Source organism: Amblyomma americanum, chromosome 3 (genome assembly GCF_052857255.1).
Source record: "Amblyomma americanum isolate KBUSLIRL-KWMA chromosome 3, ASM5285725v1, whole genome shotgun sequence".
NCBI lineage: Eukaryota > Metazoa > Arthropoda > Arachnida > Ixodida > Ixodidae > Amblyomma > Amblyomma americanum.
Genome location: NC_135499.1, coordinates 136,505,117 through 136,518,463, shown reverse-complemented (window position 1 = coordinate 136,518,463; position 13,347 = coordinate 136,505,117). Strand labels below are relative to the sequence as shown.

The following is a 13,347-nucleotide window of genomic DNA, read 5'->3' as shown; positions in this document are numbered from 1 at the left end:
ATCTGCGCGTGGCCTCTGGGATCAACCGCAACACCGCCGGTGCCGATAGTGGAGGCCTCGCTTCGTGAAGCAGGCTTTCCATGGGAGCCAAGAGGTGGCTGACTTGACGCTCACGGACGCCCCTCATTGGTCTCTCCGCTGGCGCAGTGCGTCTGTATCTTTAGCTTGATTGGCTTGATTGCCGCCTGTGTGCGTTGCACGTCTACCCCGCCGTGCGCTTTGTCAATCTTGTTGTTTATGATGCGGGGTGTGGGCGTTTCGTTGGCTTTGTTCAAATCTCGGGCCCTGGTTGTAATTCGGGATTGCGGATGGGAACACCATGCCCATTTCCATTGTAATCAGTGGTAGAGGCAATGAAAGCGGCCAGGGCGGAGGTGACGGCCACTGGCGTGTGGAACTGCTTCCGCAAGGCTGGCTTTGTCGACACGGTGTCTGATGCCGAGCCTGATGCTTCGGAAGATGACCAGCCCGGCGGCGATTTATGGCAGCGCGCCGTCGACTCCTACATGGGGGGTCATTACATTGGTTCTAATGATTTTATTTCTGTCAGTGACGACGCCGACAACGCAGAACTGTGCACGGACGAGGGCATCGTTTCTGAAGTGCTGGACGAGAGTGACGCGGAGGAATCAGATGAGGATGAAACTTAGGAGCCAGCACCCGTAAGCGCACCTGTAGCAATGGGCTACATAGAGAGCCTCAGACAACTTGTCTATGCCAAGGGCCTCGGCGAAGAGCACGCTTCTGTTTTAAATAAACTGGAAACCTCCCTCATCGGATCTGCGCTGCAAAAACAGACGTCCATCACGGACTTTTTCGCAAAGAAAAAATTTTGTGTAAGACAAGCAACTGTCTTTAAAGCTGTTGTCCACTTACTACGAACTTCGGGATATAACGAACTGACGCCGTGTGACGCTCGTGTTCGTTATAAGTGGGCTCGACTGTATTATCTAAACTATGAATTGAGCTGGCCTGAGAATTTCTTAGCAGCAGTAGCGAGTATACTAATCTCAGTAGTAGTGTTTTGTGTGCACAGGCTAGCTCATGCTAGGGATCAAACTTATTTTTATGAAAATTTGCATGCGGGTGTAAGGAAACTTTAAAAGGCAAGCGTGCAGATGCATATTATTCTTGAACTGAATTCTTGAATTCTCAAATGTCTTCACATTTTATTCATATTAATTCTATTCAGATTTAGCTCCGGTTTAATGGAATCCTGAATACAGTGCAATTTCTTTACCTTACTATGCTTATTTCCTTTCTTTGGAAGCTGAGCTTTTTATGGGTTCACAAGTGTAATTGTACAATCAATTTTTGATTCAACTGCATCGCTGCATGTAGTGTGTATCACATGATACATATGTGCACATACTTAAAATGACATTCCTTACATCCTAGTTTTTGTGTCATAGCCCTCTTTCTGTAATCTGCTTTTATCATAGTGTCCTTATCATTGTGCCATAGCAGTTCTTGCATCTTGGTGAGCCTTGGGTCATAATGACATACTTTGAGTCATAAACGTGCTTGAATTCTTGTGTATAATAATGTCTGTGCTAATCTAACTTATGCTTGCTTGCAGGTTATATGAAACACCCAGTGTAAATTAATGTGTATTAAATTTCGTTATTCAGCCGTCCACACTTAATTTTTCCAGAACAACCATTATTATTACAGCTCCTCTGCTTGTGAGCATTTCACAGAAGTGTTCACCTTCGATTATGTTCACTTCACATTTTTTGGTTTTTTTGACAGCACAGGAAACAGTGAAAGCTTACGCTAGTCTCTTCCATGTCTTAATTTGCAGTACGTTTGTAACCAGTCAGAGTTGTACCTGCCAACATTTACAGTAAAGACGGGATCTCTGGCAGACTGTTCATGGCTTAAGAATTTGGCTTGAAGCCATTTCACAAATTATTTTGCCAGTTTGTAGTGGATTGACTTCCACTCCAGTGGCTTGGCTGATTTTTTGTTAACTTATGCAACAGTATGCTCATCTGCAAAGTGGATGCTTGAAAATATAGCTGTTTGACATAATATATGGTGTTATACTAATAATGCAGTTGAACCAAAGTATCAATTCGAATAAACTTGAAACTCGGATTTACTGCATAAAATGACCTGCAGTGCCTACTTCGGATGAATCAAGTGAAATATGTGATATCTTTTATTGTCATCATAGCACTGGTAGCTGCTTCAAGCACTAGATTTCATTTCTGACATTGTGAATCATAGGCTCCTTTGCACATATATTTTGATTCCTGCCAAATCAGTCCATCTGTTCCACTGGCTTTGGAGCACTGTAGAACTTGTTTGTTCAATCAGTCAGAGCTTTTGCAGAGCACAGGCACCACCAGATGGTCAAAGTTGTCAGCATGCTTGGAACAAACGCTGCAAGTACTAGTAGTGACATATGATTCTTTCTAAAGTGGCGTCATAAGGCACATTTTCATCGCCACCACTGCTCCTTCCTGCTACCTTTTCATTCTAGTGCCGCTAATTTGTGAGGCTTTCATCAAGCAGTGCAGCTTTTCCATTGAACCTATGTCAGCAGTTCTTTCGGCAGCAGGGCTGTGTGGCCTGACAGTTAGCGCTTACCTATTGCTTTGCAGTTAGCTTTACGAGGCACAGAACTGTATTGTATGCTTGAAAGTTCTGTGTAGGTCAGGAAAAGTAGTTGTGATTGCGCTACTTGTGTCATCTGGGTCCATACCTGTAAAGCAACAATGCAATGCTCCTTTCGCTGTTGGTTCATCCGCTGCCTGTTTTATCGAGTCCTTTTGCTTGACCTTTCCTGCCTAGTATGCATGGCATGCACCAGCACGCACGTGTGTCCTTCTGGCAGGGGACTTGGCGGGACGAAGCATTCTGAGCTGTACACGTCCCCTGCTGTCTGTCGTAATGCCTAAAAGGTTACCCTTACAGCGTTTGCCAATAACACCTGAGGCTTTTATTTGAAGGGCTCATTCTCCTTCTCTCCGTACTGACCTACCACCCTTCCCCCTTCCGTGCCATCCGCGCACCCGTAATGCCGTGACGCCGCCAGTCGCCGTCCGCTTCGTGGCTGCAGAAGTGCTCCCCTTGCTAATGGCTGCTGAGGAGACGGTCACCTGTCCGCTTCTTGTCTCGTGAGATTGTGGCATCTTCAATGCTTACATTTGATTCTTGTGAGTAGTATGCTAGGAATGTTTCTTAAAAGAGTGCATATGGTGGGGTTTGAACAACGTTCTGGTCTCATTTGGATATTACCTTTGTAGATTTTTTGTTTAGGTTGGTAGCTGTAGAAAGCCAGGTTTGCCTTTTGTTTTAGCAGTCACTGTTTAGTTGGTTTTGGGGCTTGTGTGACAGCGTGTGTATGGTGATCATCTAGAATTAGTGGGCCTAGCAGAAGGGCTCCTAGGTCAGCCATTTTGTCTTTGGTCAGTGTTCACAGCCGCCTCATAATGCAAAGTTGTTAAAACATTTCCTTTTATTGTGCCTATGTGTGCTTAAGTAGCACATTTGAGTAAGTAGTTGCCTGAACACGAGGCACTTTTGTAGTTTTAAGATTTGGTGTAGCGGCAATAATTTTTTGGCACTGTGTTTGATCTGCCAGTCTTGGCAGTTCACGGTGACTGCCCATTGGCCAAAACTTGTCGGAAATTGGCCAAAGTCATTTTGGGTTATTTCTTTTTTTTTCCTCTTCTCGTGGATGTTGGAGCCTGTTTGCCTAGACTGTAGTTTGTTTAGATTTGTTTATAACCATGATCTGTTCAGTCAGACATAACCTGTTTGTAACCTGTTCACAACCTGTTCATAACCTGTTCTGACATAACCTGTTTGTCTAAACAGTGATTCCAAACTTGCTGAGGGTAACATAGCGGAAATTTTCTGCGCAGAGACGAAAGGCTGTTTTCTTTCACTGCGTTGGCCTGGTCAGAAGTCAGGGTCTTGAGGCTCCTTCGTTTGCTTGCACATGTTCTGCCAGGGCCTGACCATGGACACGAATGCGCTTTCCCTGGATGGCTATGGAGGTGGTTCTCAGCAGGCGCAGCAGCAACAGCATCAGCAGCAGCATCAGCATCAGCCGCAGCATCAGCAGCAGCACCAACATCAGCAGCAGCAACAACAGCATCAGCAACAGCAGCAGCAACAGCAGCAGCAGCAGCTTGGCTACTACCCGCCTCAGTCACCGCAGTGCTTGGGGCAGAGTCCAGGCTCCCCTCTGGCCTATCCTCCTTCCTCACCAACCTTAACCCAAGTGAGCGCTCTTCCCTTTTTTTTCTCTTATTTTTGGCCTCTCTCTTGGTTGAATGATGTTGTTTGTGGAATGGCCTGACCTCCATTTTCTCTGTCAAATGTGTTGCTGGGTCAATGCTTCTTCTGATTCAGTAGGGGATATTCAAAATTCCACAAAATTGCATGTCAGGGGGCAGCAGAAAGTTAGGTGTGGGGATGAGGTTAAGAAGTTTGTGGCAATAATGTAGCCGTGGCTTGCTGGGTTAATTGGAGAGATATGCAAGAGGTCTTTGTCCTGCAGTGTGCATAGTCAGGCTGTTGATGATGATGATGTGGAGCACCAGAATTGCATGTCGAAAAAACTGACATAGTGTTGTCATCTGTAATATGTTGGTACCATGCGGGTGCTGCACAGACTAATGCTAAAGAGAGGGGGAAAAGAAACTATTCTGAGTTCAGTTTGCAACTTTGGTATTTTTAGTGGATGTTTATTGCTTCGATTGCATTGATGGCTGTGCATGCAGGTTGCCACAAAAATTGTTTATGATCAGGCATACAAAATCTGTTCTGTACTGTGCAGGAACAGCATGTGAGATAACGTCCCCAAAGCATCTGGAATGGCATAGTAAAAGATGCATGAACTTGATTTTTTGCATTGCATATGTGTATTTTGTTGGACTCGGATGATTTTTCTCTTTTCTTTTTCTAAATCGGCACTAGTTTCTCACCTAACAGGCTCAAGATGTGGTATCCACCAGCTTGATAAACAATAAATATAGCACCAGATTGTTAGAGTGCAACGAATACTCTTTGCTTGATAAAAAAAAATTAAGTAGAGATGTGCTGAATGTAATGGCATTCTTGCAGCTGTTGTGATACTCTGTAAATTGAAAAAAAGAAAAATTAGCTGCCTCCTTGGTGTCTCTCAAAGGTTTCCTTAATGCTGAGCTCTTGTAGACCAACACCGTGTTTACAAACATAAGGGGCAATTGCTGATGCCGGGCGCGGGCCGGGGTATTGGTGGGATTGTCGTCTACTGCAGCTGCTATGGTGCACAGTTCCATTGTCACGCCTTTTAAAAACTGCCTTCCATGTGCAGCTGTCTAGCCTGTCTATTCTGAACAGCTGTATTTGCGAGCAAGTGTCGCACACGTGACAGGATGTCAGACTACATGAGAAGCTTGTTCGTTTCGGATAAACACCCAGCTAGGTATTTGAGCGCCTAGACATTGTGGGAGGTATGTCCCACATCACAATGCATGTTTATTTTGATGTCTAAAAAAAATATCAGCTTTGAAACAATGTTTCATTGTTTTTGAAGCTCTTCTTAAAAGCACCTTGATAGGTGCACTGTGAAATGAGAAAATTATTTTGGAAAGTTTTGTTTTCATGTGCTTCTATGTGCTGCACTCCTGCCCGGTACCCCCATCCCTAGGATAACTCCCACATGCACTTGTACAGAATCCGTTGGCTTTGACATGAGATTCCTTATTTCCACATTCTGGTATAGGATGTGCTCGCCTTTTGTTAACGAAGGGACGAACTGGTTTGGTTTATGACGGTTTAACGTCCTAAAGCGACTCGGGCTATGAGGGAAGCCGTAATGAAGGGCTCTGGAAATTTCGACCACCAGTGGTTCCTTAATGTGCACTGACATCACACAGTACACGGCCCTCTGGAATTTCACCTCCATCGCAATTCTACCGCTGCGACTGGGATCGAATCCGCGTCGTTTGGGTCAGCAGCCGAGCGCCGTAACCACTGAGCCATCGTGGCGGCCAAAGGGACAAACTCATAGGTTCTCTGAGAAATCAAAAAACTATGAAAACTTTTGTTTGCATGCATTCCTCTAGGCCGATGAAGTTCACTGCACACTAACCGTGTAGCAGAATTACATAATTGGTCAATCTCTACTTCACAGTCGTAGATTGCTGGGAGTCCTCGTACCACTTTTGGCACAGTGGTGCAGTGGTTAAGCGATGTGCCACTGCCCCAGTAGGTGGTTGTTTCAAGCACAACCACCGGTGGAGCTTGCAAGACCCAGGTTGCTCTTCCCTAGCAACCCTTAATTTAACTGCCACATGCCATGGTGGCCAGTTTGCTCACACTTTGATGGGTAGGTTGGGATGACATCACAAGGTCACATGGCTGGCAGGTGGGCCACCTGCTTCTCTGGGGATTTTTCACTCGCGCTGAATGGGATACAATCGCATCAAAAGAAATGTTTTCACCATGGTCAGTGACCAGTTGATTTCACTCATGATTCCTGACCAGACAAAATGCCGTCAAACCATCGAATACATTCCTATGGGCCGTACACCCACCTGTTACCCCAGAAGAACTGAAAACTGAGCGAGTTGATGCATCATTGAAAAACTAAAAACAACGCTTGTCCTTCTTCTTTCTTGTCCGTTGTCGCGGCGCCATTTTTAGTTCTTCAACCTGTTACTCCCATCCAGTGACAGCAGCACGACCGCCTCTTGGTTATGTCAGAGATTGGTGTTGGCACTTATAAGGGAGACGGTAGGATGGACATTAAGGGACACAAGAAAGGTACCTTATGCCTGCTGTGCCTTGTGAAACGCCGAACCCAGACTGCAGAGTGTTGCAGGCCTGGATTTAAGCGAACGCGACAAAACATAACTGCATATAATCTGTGTGGTACACTCTTGTACCGCTCTCATTATTCCAGTACCACCCACTGTGCAGCTTAGCTGTTGTTTTAATTCGCTTTTGCTGAAGATAGTGTGCCAGCCATTAAAACACGAGGTGTAGACATGGCAGCAGTGGCTCATATAGGCCGTTTATTTTTATTCTGTGCAGACGAAGCACTGTTTTTGAAGTTGGGTTATCCTACCAGATCGATAGTATCTTGTTCAAGCATGCTTTTAAATTTTAAATTATTAATTACCTTACATAATCATTATTCTTATAATGTGTTGTTTTATGCTTAATTTCAGTCGAGTAAACGGAAATGCCCTCTGTATGCACATACCAGAAAACACATTCGCCATGCATTGCTTCAAGAGAAGTAGACTTATGAAGGGGAGGAAAAGTACAGAAGCAATGCTATGTCACGTGAACAATATACAGTAGCTGACAAAATTTTTGGTCTTCAGTAATTCAAACTTGCACGATATTTTGGACTTGACCTTTGTGCACCTCACTTGTATACATTTTCATGACCGATTTTTCGGACTTTGTAGTCTAAAGGTTTGATTTTTCAGACTAAAATAAATGCCAGCAATACTGAGGAGATCATTTTGTCTACCAAAAGTTTGTTTCTTGGACTTAATATAGACCCATGCGGCCGTCACTGTCACACCCAACCGATTCTTTGCCACCGTGAAAGTTGCATCTTGAATTTAAATGAAGTCAATCGGATGGATCAGCTTACATAGGCTTGGCTATTTGTTCCTCATTGTTGCCACTTGAGTTAATGGCACAGTCTTCGTTTCCATCAAGGTGGCGTACAAAAAAGAGCACACGTTTGCATTGAAAATCGGACAGCTCACTTAGGTGAGACCACCCATGGTGCGGGGCAGATATGGGGATGTTGGGGTTGGAGTGCAGTTGGTGCTGCTTGCTTCCGCTCGCTTCTTTCTGTGGGTTCCTCTTTGGCCATTGTAACCATCGTTGCCATGGGAAGGAAACACTTTCATGTCGCACGGCACAGGGCATGCATTGCGACGCATTCACATCATGACCTTCATCCATGGTGCGCTTTCTGGTAGTATTGGTGACATGAGGTGCTGTGGACATAACAGAAGCATGACTCAGCATAGATATAATGTAATATTATCGTTTGCAAACTAAGTGTAGAAAACGGCAAAGTTCGTGATTTTTTAGGCTGAATTTTTTTTATACTCATGGTTTTTTTGGACTGTTTGGTTATTCGGACCATTTTTCGGGTCCTGCTGAGCCTGAAGAATCGATTGGCGACAGAATGAGGAATATATTGGAATTTTTTAATGCAAATCAAATATGAGTTGCAGAAGAAAATGACTGAATATTGAGTCAAATATCGTTCTCTGTCACAGTAACAGAGAACGACAAAGTAACGGTCGCAACCACCAAAATTTGTATGGCCACAACCCAGTTGGGCTCTAGAGGACGTGGGCAACCTGCTAGATTCACCAGGCTGCTGCCATAGCCTCTCGTGCACTTCTTGCCTAAGCTTTCTTCTTTCGTTGCATGGGCTGATCTCTCTTGAACCCGATTTTCAGATGCCCTGAATCTTGAGTGACTCCCAAAACTTCGTCATTTAAAAAAAAAAAAAATAGCTCGTGGTTTAGCATCGCTAAGCACAAAATATTGTGCAAAAGCACAGTTTTTTGCAGGTGGACACCACCGCCACATACCTGAAAGTGCAATTGGGGGGTCCACTGACCCAGGGAGCTGGCTATGCATACGCGTCTTCAACTTATTTTGTCGTCAATGCTAATTTACCGTATGTACGCTAGTGGCTTATGCTCCAGTGCTGCGTTTCCGCGGCAATGTTCTCAATGCCAACGCATAATGCTCTAGTGCCAACTGCCAACGTATGCAGCGCATATCTTTCTGTCACTACTGCCACATAGCTCAAAGCACGAATATTAGTTTGATAGTGGTATTAGTTTATGAAGGAGATGATGCTCAATGCACAATGCGAGAATGTGTTGCAGTTTAACACGAGGTGTGATCGGCTGTGGTGATAACCCAGTGTTCTCGCGCAGTGGCCAGTGAAGCTGATCTGTTTACGCTGCCGTGATCTCGAATCCCAGTCGCATCAGTATTTACTTTATTCATTTATTTATTTATGGTTTGCCCTAAGTAACCCTCAAGGTCAAGCTTCACACAAACTGGTGAGCTGATTTGACCTCGTGAAGTAGTGCTTTCACACAAAAAAAAGGGCTTAGATTCTCGTTAATATGGTATTTGCTCGATCGCTTGCCCTTCTGGTCACACTTCATCTTATTCGCCCGTTCGAAGACCGTTCATGTTAACCTTTGGAAGCGGGCCCGGGAGCATCCGATGACATCTGTGGTGGAATGCGACCAGTCCAAGCAATAGACTGTGGACAAAAAAGTCAAAATTATAGAGTTGGGACAGTTGATTTTGACGTGAGGGTTGATGCATACAGTGAAGTTGCTCGAGGAGGAATTTTGCTTGAGGGCACAGTGATAAGAGAGCTAAATTAAGCCTACTGGTGCTTTCTGAAGTGCGAGCTTTAAGCAAAAACAGCAACGAGCGATTAAGGCCCAAGTTGAAAATAAAAGTGAACTAGACTGTACTTTTTTCCTGACATTTCAACTTGATCTTCAGACAATTTACCCAGATGTTGTGGTTTTATCAGGATCGGATTTACGAAACTCAGCTTTACTCAGTCACTGCTGAATGTTGAGAAACTTTCGAATATCTATTTCCTGAATCGAGTATGACCTGACTAACAAATATATTCGATTCATATTCGAAAGTTTGAATATTTGCGCACCTCTTGTAATCTGGTGTCTTTATTGAGGCTACGAATGAGATGCTAGAAATTATGGAGATGCCCGACATGTTTAGCATGTTTAGTATGTAGAGTCGCACAAAGCTCAACACACGGATCAATACATCAGAATTTGTAGCTCGGTCAATTAGCGTAATGTTTAGGCACACATTTGTCTGTTTGCAGTGACCGTCCACACCAAGGGTTCTAAAGGGAGGTAGCAGAAGCCACAAGCTCGGTGAAGGTCCGGAAGGAAAATATGCTAAAACACAAAAACTGAACACTGACCTGAATGTCAGCAAAAAAAAAAGAAAGGAAAAAGCAAGAAAGAAACATGAGAATACACAATCGGTGTTTTTTCTTTCTCTTTAAGAATAAAGGAGGCACTGCACATGTCTTGATATGTTTGTGCCAGTTTGTATGCCTGGAGCAACAACGTTGCCCGTAGTACATGCCTGGTGTGTCAACCTTGTGCATTGTCTCAAGTCTGTTCTATCGCATGTAGCAATAATCTTGTATAGTGTGCAGCTTGTCGAGTTCTTTTTCTTTTTCATATTTGTTTCTTCTAAAACTGTTTTGTCAAAGAAGGCCTGATTTTACAGTCCGTCCTGTGCTTCATCTCAGTTTGCAGCAACCACAACGACTTGCGAAGGCGGTGTTTGCCTGCTCCAGAAAACATTTCATACATACTAAATATCTTTTATAGTGCAGCTCTTAGGCGCCCGTTCCGGGCTTGTGCATCATCGTCGTCATTGGCCTAACCAGCAGAACTATTGCAAATCGAAGAGCATGGCGAAGGATGAAACTAGGGCGAGAATGAAAAGGCAGAGGAGGGGGTAGTGGGGGAAGAGAGAAAGGCAAGAAGCGTAAGGTGAAAAGTGGAGGAGGAGAGTATGTCGGGGGCAGGCGAGAGAGGTCGCGCTCAGTTTGCGCTGGCTGTTGTGTAGTGGCATCCGTAGTGGCATCTGTAGACACTTAGTGGCGCCTCTTTAGTATTCTGGTAACTGGGCCTGGCCAAATGAGTTCTTCAGCGGCGTGTGAAAATCAGCATGACAAGTGCTGATAAGAAGTGAGAATGCGAATCATCACAAGCTTCGCATGCCACTCACTTGGGCTGCATGAAGGCGTCATGCATGGAAACTTCAGAAATACTAGCCAGATACAAGCTTTCAGGGCCATTTGCGCTCTTTCTCAATGGAGAAGCCACCATGTCTTAGGGTTACTCTGTTGCAATGTGAAGTGTGTTAAACAGTATCTTCACTGTGTGTTGATAAATATGGTAGTGAATGGCTGTCTGATTAATGGGTCAAGCTTTATCTTTGTTTGTTTCCTTTGATTATTGGAGAGCTCATAAATTTACATGTGATGAAAATGGCATAGCATCGCTTTGCCAAACAGCATGGTCTAACGCGTGGTCTAACATAACAGCGTGGTCTATTTCATTATTGAGTGCTTTTTGTTGTGGTATGGGTTTGACTTATCCAGCAGATGTCATTTGCCACTGCATATTTAAGCCTGCTAACTGTGATGTGGCTTCTTCAGTAGGTGTTTGATGTGGATGTTTAAGATTCTTTCGGTCCCAGTTCTTGGTTCCATCGTATACATTTTCTTCGTATCAGTGCACATAGTAACCATTCTGGGCCATGCAGAGGAATTTAATGTGGACATGTTAGGAAGCAGCGCTGCTGTATCATTAGCAGATTCCAAACGCAGAAATGCATTGCAGTTGAACTTTAATAGTACATATACTGTATTTGGTTGATATAGCAAGATGGTTCAGTATATCGATAACTCAATGTACTATAAAAATGTTTAAGGGAAGATATAATTCAAACTGGTTTTGGCTGATCCCTGTGATCACAGAGGAGGCTGTTTACTGATTACATTGTCTAAGGTATGCAACATTTATTACGTACTGCAACTGGCCACACGTGCATCTCACCATTTTGTGAGCTGATGCATGTGCTGATGCATGAGCACTGGGGCCATATTCCGATTTTGTGTCATAATAAAAAGCACCATAATCTGCCGCAGCGGTCACATCTGATTGGTCGAAATGCCGGAAGCGGATGTCAGTTCGGTTGCGGCTGTGAGTGGCGGCAGAATGTCACTGCGTTGCGGTTGCTGTTGCGAAACGTCCAGCGACGCTTTTACTCTGTGCTGACAAATGGAAAGCGACCAATGCGACAGAAGAAAAAACCGGCCATTAGTTTAGTTGCACATCAGATTCCGCAGTAAAGGGGTAATGTCAAAGCTGCTTTATTTACCAATCGACTTCAACCAATAGAAACAATACTTCAGATATTCTTTTCTGCACCGTAAAGGCCGGAGGTGTACGTAATGAAGAAAATATTGTACTCAACTACGCATGGCTTTGCAGTGACAGAAGTGACAGAAGGCGGCTGCTACAGCCGTCGATCGCCGATGGTAAATAAAAGGCAGCTAGCTTGTCCGCACAACACGTCGTTTTACATTTATCTTGAGAGTAAAAGGGTACGGAGAGGATAATTTGTGGCATGCACTTACTCGCTGCACAATGCACGCTCCATCCCGTGCTGAACCAAAACGCCGTGACGACTTGCCGTCTGCATTAATGCTGAACGTAAGTTGGTGCTGGAATCTCACGGTTGTGCAGATGGTAATGTACGTTTTTCATTCCTTTTATGCGGGCACTGCAAGAACCCGGAGATGCCACGTTTAGGTTTCTAATTTTTCTGCAGCAAATAAATAAAAAGGATAAGGTAAAAAAAACCTTCTTGCTGTGTTTCTCTTCATATATGCGTTGGGAGACTTCGCAGACGAAGTTTTCATAGCTTCGCCATGGTGCGAAACAAAACTAACTTGCAAGCTAACTCGCGAGCTCAATGCAGGACCACACCACCGCGGCTATTGAGAACACTAAGGCGTGCTGAAAAACCGTATATGGCATGTCAAACGCGTCAGTTTAGTAGCGCGTCGCTGGCGATTGAGCATCCGTGCACATGAGCGGTTTCACGCTTCCAGGCATTAGACACGGTCATGATGCAGGGCGCTTCAACAGCTAATAGAGAGTTCTAGAATAGGAAATTCACGTTTGCGTGCAGCAAACTACAGTAAGCGTAAGCATTCTGTGGGACATTATGGTTTCTGTTAGATCATTCAACGTACGCAGACAATGACTCTGGTGATAGTGGCGCCATCTGGTTTGGATGAAGAGAACAATTTCTGTAATAAACCAGTGCCCGTTAGGCCTAGGAGCTACAGAATCGTACAACAGAATAAAAACAGGCAAAATTTATAGTCAATTCAATTTGTTACAGGCAACATAAGACGGAGCAAAAACCCTGTATCCAGTTTATAGCCAGTTCATGTGCCGAGAAACGCAGTAACACCGATGAGTTAACTTCGAAGCGAGAGGCTCAGCTTCAGAGTGCGCCGCCATGTTGGCTGTCCTTGAGCAGCGTATGCTATGTGTTTGACGTCGCCGTCCGGTTTATTCAACCCTTTTCGCTGCATCCAAACCACCACATCCGCTTCCGGCGTTTCGACCAATCAGGTGTGGTCACTGCGGCAGATTATGACGCTTTTTATTATGGCACAAACTCGGAATACGGACCCTGGTCACAATGCTTGAGATTGCCCTGGTATAAGTTGGGCACAGTACAGCGTGCTACTTCAAATCA

General features: G+C 44.5%; 1 protein-coding gene across 30 annotated transcripts in view; it reads left to right on the top strand.

Moving 5' to 3' along the window:
• LOC144124954 (CREB-regulated transcription coactivator 1-like) overlaps window positions 1-13,347 on the top strand; it is a 67,287-nt gene that overhangs the window by 31,649 nt on the left and 22,291 nt on the right. For all 30 annotated transcript variants that reach the window (XR_013313325.1, XR_013313323.1, XR_013313327.1 and 27 more), the window contains exon 11: window positions 3,965-4,237. Coding sequence is in view for 22 of the 30 variants with exons in the window: in XM_077657947.1 (XP_077514073.1) it covers window positions 3,965-4,237 (273 nt within the window). In the remaining 8 variants the exon portion in view is untranslated. The remainder of the gene's footprint in view (window positions 1-3,964; window positions 4,238-13,347) is intronic.